General features: G+C 47.8%; 6 protein-coding genes across 6 annotated transcripts; 4 read left to right on the plus strand and 2 right to left on the minus strand.

Annotated features, from left to right (window-relative positions):
* The first annotated feature begins 979 nt into the window (after nt 1-979).
* Nucleotides 980-3,590, plus strand: GGS25DRAFT_12941 (uncharacterized protein). Its single transcript, XM_049256212.1, has 5 exons — nt 980-1,170; nt 1,233-1,303; nt 1,375-2,361; nt 2,417-2,587; nt 2,639-3,590. The coding sequence occupies exons 1-5, from the start codon at nt 1,098-1,100 to the stop codon at nt 3,290-3,292; spliced, it is 1,956 nt and encodes a 651-aa protein (XP_049121070.1). The 5' UTR covers nt 980-1,097; the 3' UTR covers nt 3,293-3,590.
* An 855-nt stretch (nt 3,591-4,445) lies between these two features.
* On the plus strand, nt 4,446-5,604 carry GGS25DRAFT_516598 (uncharacterized protein; the record flags this gene model as incomplete). Its single annotated transcript, XM_049263225.1, has 4 exons — nt 4,446-4,510; nt 4,605-4,740; nt 4,808-4,892; nt 5,018-5,604. The coding sequence occupies 4 exons, from the start codon at nt 4,446-4,448 to the stop codon at nt 5,602-5,604; spliced, it is 873 nt and encodes a 290-aa protein (XP_049121071.1).
* A 1,036-nt stretch (nt 5,605-6,640) lies between these two features.
* Nucleotides 6,641-9,761, plus strand: GGS25DRAFT_468621 (glutamate carboxypeptidase). The gene is made up of 6 exons (XM_049259089.1): nt 6,641-8,357; nt 8,439-8,642; nt 8,714-8,788; nt 8,874-8,924; nt 8,995-9,343; nt 9,449-9,761. The coding sequence occupies exons 1-6, from the start codon at nt 7,041-7,043 to the stop codon at nt 9,574-9,576; spliced, it is 2,124 nt and encodes a 707-aa protein (XP_049121072.1). The 5' UTR covers nt 6,641-7,040; the 3' UTR covers nt 9,577-9,761.
* A 363-nt stretch (nt 9,762-10,124) lies between these two features.
* Nucleotides 10,125-12,107, plus strand: GGS25DRAFT_526916 (uncharacterized protein; the record flags this gene model as incomplete). Its single annotated transcript, XM_049265050.1, has 6 exons — nt 10,125-10,451; nt 10,553-10,669; nt 10,730-11,212; nt 11,336-11,491; nt 11,563-11,775; nt 11,862-12,107. The coding sequence occupies 6 exons, from the start codon at nt 10,125-10,127 to the stop codon at nt 12,105-12,107; spliced, it is 1,542 nt and encodes a 513-aa protein (XP_049121073.1).
* A 708-nt stretch (nt 12,108-12,815) lies between these two features.
* Nucleotides 12,816-14,155, minus strand: GGS25DRAFT_526918 (uncharacterized protein; the record flags this gene model as incomplete). Its single annotated transcript, XM_049265051.1, has 1 exon — nt 12,816-14,155. Exon 1 carries the CDS (start codon nt 14,040-14,042, stop codon nt 12,816-12,818), a length of 1,227 nt encoding a protein of 408 aa, XP_049121074.1. The 5' UTR covers nt 14,043-14,155.
* Nucleotides 14,156-14,517: 362 nt separating this feature from the next.
* GGS25DRAFT_516602 (MFS general substrate transporter) lies at nt 14,518-16,475 on the minus strand (the record flags this gene model as incomplete). The annotated part of the gene is made up of 8 exons (XM_049263226.1): nt 14,518-14,926; nt 14,979-15,190; nt 15,251-15,484; nt 15,540-15,671; nt 15,750-15,797; nt 15,847-15,954; nt 16,008-16,244; nt 16,314-16,475. 8 exons carry the CDS (start codon nt 16,473-16,475, stop codon nt 14,518-14,520), a joined length of 1,542 nt encoding a protein of 513 aa, XP_049121075.1.
* Nucleotides 16,476-16,638: the final 163 nt, after the last annotated feature.

Below are 16,638 nucleotides of genomic sequence, written 5' to 3' on the forward strand. Positions count from 1 at the left end.
GTCCTGAAGGTCTAATCAAGCCACAGCATTTAGTCACGGCGGTTAGAAAATTGTTAGGTGCAAGATTAAATTTGAAATTAAATTTGAACGGCTTCAATGCTTGTTCCGATGTCCAATGCATTTTGAACGAACATTGAAGTAATCGATACAAAACACCAACCCTCACGGAAGCATATTTACATAAAAAGTCAGATATTGAACATTTGGCTGCTATTCTACCCGTACTCGACTCTCATGAACTTCCAAATCGCTGAGGTTAGTAGGTAACAATACTGGGTATTTTGAGCAGTCCTTCATTTTCAATGTTGAGCTCTAGCAGTTTCTTCATACATTCAGATCATCTACACTTACCTAATGGCCAGGATGCGTCGTGATATTGTTTATTCAGACAAGTATCGATGATTGGCCGAGTCATTGCATGTTTTCTTGCGCTTCCTTGCGACGTACGAATCTTTCCCCTGATCTCAATCGGCTTCAATCCAGGCCAGGTTAGAGGACTCGTCAGCTAGTTGACGTTTATTGGTTGACGCCATTCACCACCCCTACCCATTGAGAACCACCTAACCTACTGGGTGGGCAGAGTAATAGCTGCTAGGTATTATGTAGGACTTTGCACCGCCTCCAATGGAACGGAACTAGACGACTTCTCTAGGGCGACGGCGAATTGCTGCTAATCACTGTAATCAGAGCCGTTTCATATTCCACCTTTCCCTACTGGGTACTAACCTAACCTAGGTAATTACATAGGTAAGACTACCGTTAATATGTAAGTAATACATACCTACCCTGCGAGAAAAAAAGAGACGGCACGATATCACTGCCGTTAGAACTGTGGGCATATTTTCCATCCATATTTTCATTAAGTGAAAGTGTCCGCGTGGCACCCCACCCTATTCCGCACGCCTCGCGGACAGCCCGGGTGTCTTTACATATTACTCACAGCCCGCCCATGTAGGCAACCAATTTGTGTGTTTCTTTCCTTATCCTCTTCTTTCGCCAAGTGAGGCCAATTCGTAATCGTCTCATGCTACGTATAAGGAATCTTTTTTCGTAACTTTGATCTTCATTACAATCTTTAACTGGTGCCTGTCCAAACAATGCTTGGCCACTTAGCGGCCCAGTTGCTGCTAGCACCGGTGCTGGTAGCAGCCCTTCCCAGGAGACAAGAAGGTGAAATCCAATACATCAATGAAGATTGTAACATACTTCTGACACGTAATTGTTATTTCTAGTCACCACACCCCAAGTTTTAGTTAAGTTCGAGCTCAATAATACTCAAGATGAGCTTGCTGTCACGGGACCTGTAAGCCATCTATCCCTATCTTTCTGAGATCTCTAATAGAAAGTCGCGACTAATAAGGCTATTGCATTCAGACTCTTCGTCTCGACATTCTCGAGTCAACATCTCCATGTGGTTATGGAAATGTGACCCTCAATGACCAAGCACTCGCGCAAGACGAGAATGGTAAGGGGTTCGGACCAATTACGACTGAGAATGGCAACATCATTCTCGCTACCTGGGGATTCACTTGTGTACATCTTGAAAATGAATTTCAAGGTCAGCTTATGACTTTCGATGTAATTTCGGTGGACGACGAAAATGTTGAAGATGTTGGATTCAATGTTCAATTTCAACAGATGGCACCTCTTTCGATCTCGCTCGCCAATGGCACCGGACTTTCTGTAGAGCTTACCACTACTACGAAGGTCAAGGACGATGGTTTGGATAAGGATACCTCGACTTCCTTGGACGATGAATTGGCAGAATTGAAGTCAATGATGCGACAACTTGCAGCACTTGAACATGCGATTTCCGCCAAGGCGCAGCATATATCCGAGACATACGATTTCAGACAGCCGCACAGATTCCATTCATTTTCCGAATGTGACAGTCTCAAGTGTATTGTGAAGACAATGTACAGAAGAGCGAGGCACATGGCTAGCCGACTTTATGGGCATGGCCCTGAAGGCCACGGCCCTTTTAATCATCAGGGCCCGGGACCTCATTGGCCTTTACACCACGGAGGTGGAAAGCATTTTGACCATCTTCCTCTTTGGTCCCCACCGCATCATGGCAAACACGACAACCACTCTCACCCACACCCACCGCCTCATAGTCCTCATGGCCCTCCCGATGGACCGCACCACCACCCGCCGCCCTTCTGCCATTGTGGCCCCCCGCCGCCACCACCGCCCCCGCCTCCGCCGCCACCCCCGGGGTTCTTCGATGGGCCACCCCCTTTCCACGGAGGACCACCGCCGCCGCCTCCACCACCACCACCACCACCGGCGCACCACGAATTCCCAGGTTCTGACAGACCTCACAAACATCCCAGACCAATTCCCGGGTTCGAGATGGAGGTAAGACAGACTGGATATCTAACATCCAACCATGCAGAACTAACTTTTTTTCTAGGATCCGTCCGAGAACCTCGAGGATGATGAGACCCGGCGACCAATGCATGTACCTGAGGATGATATCGATGCTCCGCCAGTCCTAACTCATCCTCACCACCACTTACAACCCCCACCACCCCCACCACCCCCTCATCATGAAGGTGGCCCGCATCCTCCACCTCCACCACCGGTATGTACTATAGTGACCTCCTATTGAGTTTTGTTACTAACTATGAATTAGCCTTTCGGTCCCCATGGCCCATTCGAAGCGCTACCACTGGTGCACATCGGGGCTGTAGTAGTCCTCCTGGGCCTGCTAATAAGTGCCATCTGCACACGCTGCTGCACTGCGTCTCGCAAGAGTAAATGTGCTGGGCGACGTCGAGCTGCAAAGGCCCGTCGCCACCGTCATGGTGCTTGGGCTGGCCCACGTGCTCTCGGCCACAAGTACAGCGAAATTCTCCGGTGGTTAAAGGAGGGCTTAAGGCGCCAGGATGCCGACGATGAGGAGAAGGAAGCCATCATGAGAGGATTGCACGAGTCGGACAACGAGTACGAGGAAGATGACATCTCGACAACCATGGAGCAGGATATCGCACAATTCCGTGCCGTTGCTAGCGTCGTCGGCCATTTGGTCGCTGCGGAAGAGGGACGTTCCCGCGAGTACCCCCGTGAGATGCAAGAGCAGCGCAACATCCCGACACCCCCGAGCCCGACCTCGGCGTTCCCAGACTACGCATCGGTTGACGAGGAGCTTCCTGCCTATGATGCAGGGTCTGAGGACTCCGGATTCGTTGCCGATGGGTTCCGACCAGGCCACGGCAACTCCCGGTACACCCCACCCGAGTCGACGGAGGGATCATCGCTTGATGAGCATCTAGGAAGGAAGGATTAGGGGACGGAACGAATAGGATAGATCCATCTCGGGATGATTTAATCTTGATGTATGAATAGGGACATATTGCTGCAGTGGTGGTCTCGGTCTACTGGTGCTTGGGTATATGATATCCGTACAGAGAGGTACAGGAGTTCTGGGATATGGCCCCAGGGTTTGTGGGCATAATAGCATCTACATCATGGCTTTTTCTTTTTATATGTTTGTCTTTAACGTAGGTAGCTGATTAATGGAAGCTGAGGCTGAGGCTGATCCTTTCTGTTAAATAAGCTCAAAGAGTTTTCTTACCAAGTCCTCTACCCACCTGATCTTCTATCGCTACTATAACAGCTCACCCTGATTGCTTTACTATGACTTGAGTTGTCTATACTTCTGAACACCTATATCTTACTAAGGTACAAAAGTAGGCACCTAGTTACAAGATCGTTTTATATGATGGACGCTAGATACACCTACTATATATACGTGCTTATCCTAATGTTCTTGCTCTCACCCCTCATGTCATCATTCCCCCCTTTCCTGGCTGTTGAAGCTCAGGCTGCCAAAGAAACTAAAAGTCTCACTCGAGAGGATGTACGAGCTTTGGCCATGTTATCGGTATAATGCCGTGTCAAGAGGTATCTAGCCCAAGTTTATTTGAATACTTCCACGTTCGTAGATAGTAGGGTTATTAGGTTCACTTGAATAGACATCTAATGGCCTTGCTTATAAAGATGATAGTAGGGGCTTTAAGGAAGTAGTGGCCCAGTCCCTATGCCTTTATTCACAAAAGCGGACCCCCCTTTTTCGACCTCGTCAACTTGTCTCGGCAAGACCGTTAACCCTCTCGTCGGTCGTCAACTCGTTCTTCGCCAGCTGGCCCTAGGATCGATTTGTCTCTCATCGCAGCTGTTGTCGTCGTTGAGGTCGAAAGGTACTTTCTAGAAGTATTTTTGCTTCCCACCAACCCATTTCTTTTCATTTCTTCCTCTCCTACCTTTGCAATCTCTCACCTTCCCTTCCTTACCTTTCCTTCTTCCTTTCTTCAAGTCACCCCAAACGAGAAACGCAGGTATCTACCACCTAATACTTTCCTATCTCAATGGACCATCCGTCAATTTATATCTCCGAAATTAGTAACTTGAATACTAATTTTTAAAATTAGGAAACAGTCATGCTGCCTGCCTTTGTGAACACGGCCGCCCAGCAGGGCTGCGATAGCTATCTTTACCGTTCTCAGTAAGTTTGTCTCTTTTCTTCGAAGTCGCAATAACCTCGCCTCGTTGGATAGAGGCTTCTGTCACTGGAAGTAATTATGCTGACCTGGATGTAGCCTGCTCCGCACCGGCATGGATTTCGATATCATTGTCAAGTGTCGCAATCGAGTCTGGAAGCTCCACCAGTACATCATCTGTATGGAGTCGGAAATATTCAAAAAGGCTGCGGAGCAGTATAATACGATGAGTTTGGTAAGAATCAGTCTTTTTATTTCTTTTTTTCCTACAGGTATGTCCGTGCTAACGAGGAATTGCGTAGTTTGACCCTGACTCCGTCGTCGTTGTCAACGACCAGGATCCCAATCAACTGGACTGGCTCATCCAGTACATGTACGAGGGCACAAGTAAGTGGCATATCCCATCTTCGAAGCTACCTATCCATGGATGCCTTCTATCCTCTGGCGGGATTCCCAATGAAAAGTATATTCGCCACAATACATACAAGCGGTAGCTAATGAAATCAACCCAGTGCCTCCTGACCTGGACAGGGACCTGACGAACCCGTTCAAGAAATTCTTCGTCCTGGTGTTCTCGGTGATGAAGCTCAGCCTCGACTACGGCGTCAAGGGCTTCCAGGACCTTGTGGCGGCGCCGCTGGCCAAGAAGCTCCAACACTACATCGAGGTGGAGAGCGAGATCAGCACGATCGACGCGCACGAGACCCCGGGCTTGAAGTTCGCCGCCCCCTTCACCGTGATCCTCGGCTTCATCAGCAGCAGACCCGACCACTTCCAGTCGCTGAAGACCTCCCTCGCCACGCTCTTCGCCTCGTACCAGGCCAAGACGGTGCTGGACCAGCGCCCCAGCTTGAGACGTGCCGTTCAAGCGTACCCCGTCTTCTATGCCGAGGTCCTCCTCATCCGCAATAGTCTCCCCGCCGAGTTCGTGAACAACGCGGGTTACTTGTTCAATAACAATAACGGCGGCATGGATGGCGATCAGATGGATGTTGACACCCCTGCGGTTAAGGACAAGGAGAGCACTGTCAACCCCCCGTTTGAGGATACGATGGGCGTTAACACCCAGGCGTCTCCAGACAAGATGGAAATTGACTAAGCTGTACGGAGGAAATTTCGCAAGCAGGAACGGGTTCTCAGGTAGCTAACAGGAATGCCTATTTTATGAGATAGGCACTAGGTACGAATGCATTACGGAAGCACCGCCTTTGATATAACTATTGGAGGTATACAATCAGGCACTAGGTAGCTTGTAATGAAAACTTGATCGCCGACTTTCTCGAGTAGTTCCGCACCGTGATATGGTATTCTTTCCTACGTGTATTTAGGGGTTTTGCAATCATTCTGGCATCCATGCTTAGTGTCCCATTGACCGTGACAATAACTTTATTGAACTGGCTTATGCTAGCTACATATGTAGGAGATACTAGACGCTTAGTTTTCCGAGTTTTGCGGCATAAGACGACGCCTGGAATACGACCTTCGTAATATTTACGAGCAAGTACCAAGGTGAAGAGCAAACGCGTCAACGCGATAGCGACCCTACATATATACTAGGTAGTTATCTGGGCAGGTCCCGCCTACAAACCTTGCAAGGTTGCGGCCAAAGGTCGTGCAAATTGAAAGCCGCGCATGTACAGTATGCCAAGGCTCATATAAGCACAGTATTTTACTAGCTAAGCTTACAGTGGGCGGGCCACTATAGAGTCCCCAGCTTAGTGCGTGGCTAACACTATTTCAGGGAGCTTAACCAGTAAAATACAGTGCTGTAAAGCCTCTTCTACACAGTCTAGCCACAGCTCCAAATTTGCAGGACCTTTGGCCGCAACAAGAAAATCCATACAGCGATAACTACCTTCTAACGGATGCCACAACAAATGGCGAAGACGACGAGGACCTTTACAATAGAGAACAGTGAACACTTATGGAGTGCTATTTCTATTTACTCTGGGTACCTAAGCATTAGGGCGCCCTGAAGCTGATTGGATGTTTTGGGTTATACCATTCTGTAAATGGCAGGTCCTGGGCTGTTTTTTGATCATGATTGGCTGAGCTTATTTGCGTAAGTACTGGGCATGTACCACGAACTTGGCACGAAGACTAACACATAGTAACTACCTAACTAACAATTGACTTGTAAGTTGACGGTTAAGTGGCTGTCTTGGAAGTTGGAACAGGTTAATACTAACATGGCTCTTATCAATGACACTGTGATTTGCATCGGTATGCGCCTAATCTAACATTGCCAATACGACATCACCCCGCATCCGGTTATCAAGCCTCCACAGAATCACAGATAGGTTCAATATTGGGGATATTCCACTTCTGTACCGGTGTTCTATCCGCAGCTCCCGGCGTTGCAGTAGGCACATATGTTGCCATGCTGTTTTGTGACGACATTCGGCAGGGCTCGGTACGAGGCTTACTGTGGCCGATCTCGCCCGCATTTTTATATAGAAAGTTCGAATATCATATCAAGGCTTCGCAATTCTTGTCGCATATGCTAACAATATCCATCACGACAATTTACTGAAGATGGGGCGCCATAGCAATGGAATCCAGGCGTTTGTCGTCCTCTTCCTCACTTTCGCTAATGCGTGTTTGCACACACGCTTCTCCACTCATCCAGACCTGGCAAGAAGACAGAGCACCCCTCTAGTCTCCCTCAGCCCAGAGGAGACAACGCTTGTGGAGGCTATTTCGAACACGACGATCTCAGAATGGGCGTACTACTACACCCACGGCGCGCATTTGGCGGGTAAAAACCTGACTATGGCGCAGTGGACGGCCGATCGTTTCCAGGAGAATGGCTGGAATTCTTCTGTCGTGTCTTATGTTGTGTTCCTCAATTATCCGGTCAGCAAGTCCCTGAGCTTGACATATTCTAATGGCAGCACTTACGCACCGCTCCTGGAGGAAGATGTACTGGACGAGGACGAAACGTCGAGCTATCCCGATCGGATCCCCACGTTCCACGGGTACTCGGCTAGCGGCAGCGCAGAGGCCGAGTATGTCTACGTTGGGCGAGGCCAGCAAGTCGATTTTGACAGGCTGATTGAGCTGAACGTGCCACTGGAAGGGAAAGTTGCGCTAGCCAAGTACGGCGGACCCTTCAGAGGGTTGAAGGTGAAAAATGCGCAAGAACACGGCATGATAGGCGCGGTCATCTTCACAGACACGTCGGATGACGGCGATATCACCGAAGCGAACGGGTACGCCGCGTATCCCGACGGGCCCGCGCGAAACCCGTCTTCCGTGCAACGAGGCAGCGTGCAGTTCCTCTCGACATACCCCGGCGACCCGACGACGCCAGGCTACCCGTCCAAGGAGGGCTCGCCGCGCGCAAACCACTCGCAGGTGGTCCCGCACATCCCGTCGATCCCGATCTCCTACGCGGACGCGATCCCGATCCTCGCGGCGCTCGACGGGCACGGAACTGCGGGCGCAGACGTCAACCGCACGGGGTGGGTGGGCGCGCTGAACGTCTCGTACAGCACCGGCCCGGCCCCCGGCACGACGATCAGCATGGCGAACCTCATGGAGGACGCGTACACGCCGATCTGGGACTCGATCGGGATAATCAACGGCTCGATTGCGGACGAGACGATCGTGATCGGGAACCATCGCGATGCGTGGATTATTGGAGGCGCGGCGGATCCGAACAGCGGGACGGCGATCATCGTGGAGCTCTCCCGAGCCTTTGGAAAGCTCCTGGCGCAGGGGTGGCGGCCGAAGCGGAATATCGTGCTGTGTTCCTGGGATGCGGAGGAGTACGGGCTCGTGGGGTCGACGGAATGGGTGGAGGAGTACATTCCCTGGCTCAAAGAGAGCGCGGTGTCCTACTTGAATATTGTAAGCAGAGTTTGGAGTTACACCCTCAGGCTAGGTTTGCTATTTGGATGAAGGGGGGGTGCTGATTTCAAAATTGTGCAGGATGTCGGCGCGTCTGGACCTTGGCCCTACATCAGCGCGACGCCTGAGCTGCACACGATCGCTACAGATACCATGAAGAAGATATTGTGGATGGACACGGACCATACCATGTATGATGTCTGGTCCGAGTACACTCAAGACTCGATTGGCGTATTGGGCAGCGGTTCTGATTACACCTCCTTCGTTCACGAAGGCATTGGCTCGGTAGGTGCATTTCAGCTTGTGGCTACTTGGACATCTGCGTTGTCTACTACGGTATTGCTAATAATTTACAGATCGATGTTGGTTCAGGCGGAGGCTCGTCGGATCCCGTCTATCATTACCACAGCAATTTCGATAGTTATCATTGGGTGAGGACCCTTCTACTCAGTAGTTGACATGGCTATCACCCCCCCTCAAAATATCCTGGGCGATTATTGACTAACTGTGTTACAGATGACGACTTTCGGAGATCCTGGCTTTAGGGCTCACCAATCTATGTCCCAGGTATGACTGCATGCGTTTAGAGACTGGACAGAAACACGTAACGATCGAGTACTGACCATGCCTCTTACAGTACTTAACACTCCTGGCTTATAACCTTGCGGATCAAGATATAATACAATTTGATCTACCGAACTATGCCCAGCAACTAGAAGTATATTACGAAGAGTTGCTCTCTACGATAGAATCCACCTCACAGGTATTGGACACGTCTGCGCTACGGAGCGCAATAGACACCTTCCAGACAGGCGCAACAGATGTACAGGCCCTCGAGGACCAGGCAACGGCAACCAGTGACCCTAACCTCGTCACTCTGGTAAACCACAAGTACAGGGATTTCCAGCGCGGCTTCGTATCCCAAGGCGGGCTACCAAATCGGGAATTCTACAAGCATCTAATCTTTGCCCCTGGAATTGATACGGGTACGTCTAGACTCTACTACTGCCGTGCTCTCTCCAAGCTTTCCGAGGAAGATACTTGGGTAGATACTTGGCACTTAGGGACATGACTGACGCTTTCTGACTTAGGCTATGCGCCAACGACATTTCCAGGAGTAACGGAGGCGGTGCTGGCTCGCAATATATCACTAGCAGCGGAATTTGTGCAAAAAACTGCGGATGCGATCGTGGTAGCTGCGAATATAATTAAGACCTAGGTTCGAGAGTCATTGTTTGACACTGGGATTTTGGGACGAAGAACACCGTTAAGAGAAGTAGCATTGAAAATTGCTTTTCGCGGGAGGTAGGTACACAGAAAGAGAACCGTGATTCTTGACTACATTCCTTTCTACTCGTCTGGTCTTGCATCCGCCTCATAATATCAACTCCTTTGCCTATCCCATTGTCAGGTCACTCTTTTCCTCGTGACCTATATGAAGAGAACTGTCATGCTTAGGTACCTAGTAGGTAGGTACAGTGACGACTTTACCTAGTAGTTGTGTCTAATTGGCCTTTCATATGAACACTGCCTAAGCTTCGTGGAGAAGAAAGAGATTGTCGGGAAATGTCTTTGTCAAATATTCTACTTGAGCTGTAGAATAAATGGCCGAATGATATTGTATACTTTGACACTGATTATGCTCCGGGTACTTATCTAGCACATAACCAATTACATATGGTCCCACGTATATTTCGCAAGACAGGGTTCTCGACGACCAGGTGATATTGTTACAAAATACACCTACTATTCGAATAATTTTCAAAAATGAATTCTCAGAGTCAGACGATTGGCACTCAGAAGAGTGGCCCTGGAAATGAGGAGAGTGATGAGGAGATGGATTATGAGAGTGATGAGGAGATGGATTATCAGAGTGAGATGAGTGACGATGGCGATGAGACGAGTGGCAATGACGATGAGGAGGATGAGGAGTATAATGAGGCGATAGGAGAATGGACCAAACGCATATATGACCTCAGGTTGCCACTGTATCGGGTTCCTATCCGGCCAAAATATGAGGTAGAGCTGTACAACCCCGAAGGTAGATTTATCCTACCACCCTACTCAAATCTCGAGGATCCGAGGCGACGTGATGTATGATTCTCCCACTCCCTTGGCTATATTTGAATTGGATTTGAGAAATACTCGAATACCGACGCGTTTTGGAAAGAGATAATCACTAACTTATTCTTTAGTGGTACCATTTTTTCGGAATACCTCACGAGATCAGTGTTAAAAGGTTTATAGAGCCGTCCTTTGAGGAGGAAGTTTGGTACCCCTTTAAAGGTTGGATGAAAACAGTAGCTCGAGCTGTAAGTAATGCTGAAGTTGAATCTTGCCCCTTCCAGAGAAGATTACTGACTCGTTAGCAGTGGTTCCAACCAGGAGGAGGCGTTCCAGGGAACCAAGAAATCCTAGGAAATTTCTATGATCGAGGAAATATCAATTTTTTCATGGTAATGAGATCCCGAATCAGGGTACAGAAAGCATACGCCTACTGGACGCGCGTTTCACACATTTTCCGACATTTGGCAATGTCCGAGAACCAGCATCAATTACGTTCGGAGATGCTCCTATATAGCCTGACTGGTACCAATGGCTTCACTCGGCACGGTCACGATACAGTTAATACGGTAACTTCACAGATGTATGAACTTGATTTATTCTTAAAATCGCCAGCAGTTCAAAAGCCCTTTCGAGAGTACTGCGATAGCTATCTGCGATTCAACCCGCAAACAAGAAACCCAAAATGGAACAAGATACAGCCTGTCCTAGCAGATACCAATCTGCGAAATACGGTGCTTCGTACCTACGGCTTTTTCTTGCCTGACTCAGAGAGTATTGACAAAACAATCGTACGTATCCCGACCCTTATCCGCGTTGCTCGGTTTTCTGTTCTCTCCTTTCAGATGATTCATGTCCTAGCGTTCCGAGGTTATCTCAGCTTCTTAAGGAAGTAATCACTAACCATTGTATAGTGGTCGCATGAGGACCATGCAATCCGATTTATACTTAGCCTTTATTTCAGGGGACAACATTACCTGAGACTTAATGATATATTATCAGATAACGCCAGGGGTTGGCAGGAATATTTCTGGAGCCATGTCATTGCGGCAGGCCCAGAGGATCGGCATGTATGTATCTCGTATTCTCTTCTTCTTCCTCATCATCGAAAGAATCTGCTAACTAACACATTTGGTCTCAGTGGTTCGGTTTCTCTCTTCTGAATCTGCTCGTATGTAGTTGGCGGTGCAATTTCCACTATCCTGATGCCAGGTACCCACGTTCCCTTGTCCCAGCAATTCACGCCAACTTTAGAGGCGGGTATTTCGATGCTCCAGACGCTGAAGTGGGTAGAGTAGATATCTCCCCATATACGAGATGGAATTTGTCGAATATCCATGAAACCACCACAGACGTAAGCAACCTACCTTCTCTCTTCTCTTCACTAACGTAACTCGATCACCTTTGATACTGCAACCTGTATGCTAACTTTTCTTTTAGTGGAATCTGGTGGACATGATGGGTTTTACTAATGCAACAAATCGGCGTCTGGAAGACGAGGAAAGCGACTCCGAAGTAACTGATTTTGGACGACCATTGAGACCGTCATTATTTGGGCTTCCTGAACCTGATCCTCCCGAACCTGGGCCTGACGAGGGAGTGCTTATAGATGTATCCTCTAACCCTGCTGAAAATTCGCCTCTTCTTTCACCGTCACAAGCAGATTTATCAGGGTTAAAGTTTTAACTGTTAGATTCATCGTCACCGGCATTTATATGATGGGGGTCTTCCTTCCTTAGCATATATTATAGAAGCGGACAAGTGGGTGGAATGGTGATATATATCTTCCCTAGTACTACTAGTAGTACACTAGGCTAGATAGTAGTTTTTCAAGTGCTGTGTGATGATTTGCTAACTTGTTTGAAGCCATTTTTGTTTATTAAATACCTAGTTGTGGGTAGGTGCTATACGGTTTATTGTTACATAGTTAGTTTAATTTGCAAGACATTATGATGAAGAATCTTGGATTTATCGTGATCACGTGATACCCATTAACGTCACATCCCAGCACGCATCTAACGTCCTAACTACCTAGGTAGGTAAAGGGGGAATAGTATAACTAGGTACAGAGTATATAAGGGATTTAATCGTGGTGTGTTTTACCCTCTTATGAAGCAATCCGAAGTGTGATAGATGTATATGTGACTCCTATGAATGCTGGCATTTTCTGAACAATGATATTAGACGTTATTTAAAATTTCATATCGTATATGCATGAGAAAATCATTGAAAGGTTTCAAAAAAAAAGAGTGCATCAAATATTATTAAGGTTCTTTGATTTTCTAAAGAAGGACATCGTAAAGACTGTGTTGAGAAGAGTTGATCGAGAACTCTTTCACCTTCAAGTGTTTGAGAAGGTAAGAAATAGGCAGGTTCTGATCTATATACTAGAAGCTATGCTGTTATTTTGGCCCAGAACCCCACTAGAGACATAACCGCGGAGGATATCTCACGATCGCAAGCTCGTTCCCGGTACAGCCTATGCTGCATGTATCGATCTCGCTCCTGGAAAAAGGGCCTCGCTCGTGATCTCCAAGAACGGTATTTTCCTATATCCTCCGCCGTCAACTCTTCTGGTTCCTCTTCCTCGTCAATTTGACTGCCTGGCAAACGCGCAGGCAGCGGGATACCGTAAACCCTGAGTTCTTCCATGGCAGGGTCTTCTTCGATATCTACAGAGATTGATACATCAGAGTTGTCTTTAGTAGTAGTCCCTTTGACTCGCTCTATGGCCGGGCTCTCGACACGGGGTACTATCTGCTGCATCAAAGCAAATCGGTTCATTCCCTGGGACTTGAGTTGAGCACGGTCGTGCGCCTTGCAGTCGTAAAGCTTGACGAAAGCGGGTCTCTTCCTGGCTCGCACATTCTTTGGAGCGTCATTTCCGCGCTTCCGCTTACCGAGAGTCTTGCCGGGCTTGCTTGATTTACCAGGGCCGAGAGGAAACGGTTCATTCTCAGTCAGGAGGCCTTCATCAGATGACTCGTCCTCGGGACGGGGTATAATACTGTGCCCGCTCGCTAATTGCTTCTCTACGAAGGAGGCAAATTCAACGCACTTGATCGCTAGTCTCTTTCTCTCCATTTTGAAGTGGGGCTTTGGAACATACTTGGGAGATATGGCGTGGTGAAGTAGTCGCCTGTCAAGAATTCCTACTTCTGCAACGCAGACGCGGCCACACGGTACAGGGTCAGGAACCAGCTGCTCACAGAGAAGATTGTCTGATAGCAAGGGAGGTTTCCATTCGAGAAACCCGGACTTGGCTATCGTTTTCTTGAGCTGCACAAGGTTCCTTGGAACGAGGCTCTTCAATGCCTGAAGTAGATTGAAGTAATATCGCGGCCCATCCCAACCAACCCTAGTAGGTTCGCGCCTCCTCTTTGACTTGATCACATCGAGATACGCCTTTTCACAATCGTTTCGATGGGCTTGCCGAACTAATTTAGAGTCGTAATCTTTGCGAAGGTCTGTCCATTGATTTTCGTCGAAATATTCTTTGTTGGGGGGCAGCTCCAGGCTGGCACCGAGACCCTCGATAGTAACCTCATAATTTACCAATGCTGTACTTCTGAAGTCCAGCTTCGATCGCATCACTGTTCGTAAAAGGGGTGAATGTGCCATCTCTTTTATTTTTGTTTTTTGAAGGACTCGACTTTTGGGCAGAAGTTGAAGTATGCATGTCTCTGTCGATACCAGATGACCTCGTCCGGGGGTATATAAGGGACATCACATCATTGATCATGCTAGAAATTTCATTTAATATCCACATGAAACAGCTATTCTGAGTATAGACAAGGGGAATAGGCCTTATATTCTTTCTTGTTAAGATTTAAACAATCCTTTTGTTAGGATTGCTAACAAAGAATCTTGGAGTGTGCCTTGTTGCTGGTTCTCCCCCTTTCTATCGGAATCATCATAAGCCGTTTCATTTCTAAGGTTCTTGTCTACAACTTGGGGCAATATTGGGTACCTAGTACGCAGTATTCATAATGATATCACCCCTCTATCAAGGCTCTGTTTGTTCGTTTGGAAGACGATATATCAATCAAATTTGTGATTTATAGGTTAAGAAGGTGTCATCGTTTGCCACGCAAACCTATATCATATATCTGAAAGTAATAGCCCGATCTCCCTTTGCGGATAGTTCTCGAGCTGTAAACTGAGCTTCTCCACCGTCTTGGACAATCCTATCCCTCTTCTTGTTGATACAGACGTATGATATGACCAGAATAAACGCTGCGACGATACCGGCGCTGATAAATCCTAGTTCTAAAGTATGGCCTAGAACATACTGCGGAGAGTCCCTTTGCCGGTAGAAGTTCGATGCCATCGCCCCGCCAAGGTTCCCAATGCCGATTTGAATGGCCATCCCGGCACTGCGCTTATAACTGCCTGCTATGTTATTCGACAGCCACGTGACCACTCCTGGAAATGCTGGGTAGATGGCGCAAGCTACGAGAAATACACCAGCATAGACTACTCGAGGGTTGGTGCTCGTTATACACCTTCCAGATGTTAGTATCGTTTCATTTGCCTCGTATTCGGGGGTCTGCTTACATTGAGAATCCAACTATCATAACCAGAAAGAAGGCTATAATAAACGGACTCCGTTTTCCAACGCGATCCGAAATAAATGCGAATACGACAGAGAGAATTGACGCTGTGATGTAGATTGGGACGGTCATAAGTTGCGCAGTGCTCGAAGAGTACCCTAAATTCCTGATAATGGTTGGGAGGAAGAGACTGATACCGTAAAGGGGGCAAACCACCTACGCACAGACCAGATTAATCAAAGCTTCATAAGTGTGGGAGGCGAGTGAAAAACTTACGCCCCAATATACCACAATGTTTACCCATATCTGCCAATCCTTAAACGCCGCAAACACGTATTTCCACTCGAACTCCTCTGCCTGTGCGACACGTAGGTGTCCTTCTTCTTTTCCGTGCAACTGCCCTTGGTATTTGAGACGATAGACTACGAATTGCCGTTCCTTTTCTGTGAGAAACGAGGCAGTTTCGGGGAAATCGTGCAGCACAAAGAATGCTAGAATTGCAATGATGATCTGGAAGACTCAGTTAGCTTTTCTTTGAAATTTACCAGTAAAAGGCCCGACTCACAGTTCCGAGGCCCTCAAGAATGAATATCCAACGCCAGCCTTCCAAGTTAGCGACACCGTCCATCCTTCCGATGGCAAATGCTAGCAGCCCACTAAATGCGCCAGCTATAGAGGCAGCAGAGAAGAACATAGCCTGGTGAAAGGGGCTTCAATGTTAGCAATCGTAACCCAGCTCAGCCTTTGGAGCCGTTTCTATTGTCAGATGTCATACCTGTCGAAGTTGTATTTCATGGCGAGAATACCACATAGTGAGATAGTACTAAAGCGAATTAGTTTTATACGGCTCAAATATGGTGGTGGACACATACAGCACACCCGGGATACAAGCCAGCTTCAGTGACACCGAGAAACAGCCTCGAAACCAGGAGACCTTGATAGTTTTTCACAATGCCCATTAATGTCATTACTGCCCCCCACTGCGACTTGCATTAGCTTGCGACTCTGAGATCGGGAATAATACTACACTTACCATAACCATGATGAAAGGTAACCACCTGGAAGGGCGTAGCTTTTTTAGCAGCAAGTTGCTCGGTACTTCGAAGGCGGCATATGTGAAGAAGAACACCGTAAGACACCAATTATACTCATCCGGGCTGATTCCCAGATCTTCTTGGAGGCCCTCGATCTTTGCGTTGCCAATGTTTCCCCTATCTAGGAATGATAGCAAGTAAAGCAGAGCGAGCATTGGAATGAGCCTCAAGTCCATCTAAGTAAGTTCTTTGAGGTTAGTATGGGATATTTTGTAGGTTCTCCAAACGCGGGGAGCTTTCCGTACCTTTCTTAGAATCTTCTTCTCGTCCAGGTCAGCAAACGACTCAAGCGTTACCTCCGGGGACGTAGCGAGGGTGTCGATACGGTCGACCTCATTTTGGTACTCATTATGTCCGAAGCTGGTCTTTGGAGGGTCCGATATTACACCACCATTATTGAACGCCATCTTAACCTTTTACGAGTAATAATACCCAAGTAACTCTTTCGCGCTATATGGACATCGAGGATACCAAACCCTCAACAATCCAACTTTGGCAGGAAGATGAGAGGTGCAGATTAAAAAAAAGGGAATCAGCACTTATAACAAAGGTAAGGTGTCGATGAGGGAG

Source organism: Hypoxylon fragiforme (genome assembly GCF_022984875.1).
Source record: "Hypoxylon fragiforme strain CBS 206.31 chromosome Unknown GGS25scaffold_1, whole genome shotgun sequence".
Taxonomy (NCBI): Eukaryota; Fungi; Ascomycota; class Sordariomycetes; order Xylariales; family Hypoxylaceae; genus Hypoxylon; species Hypoxylon fragiforme.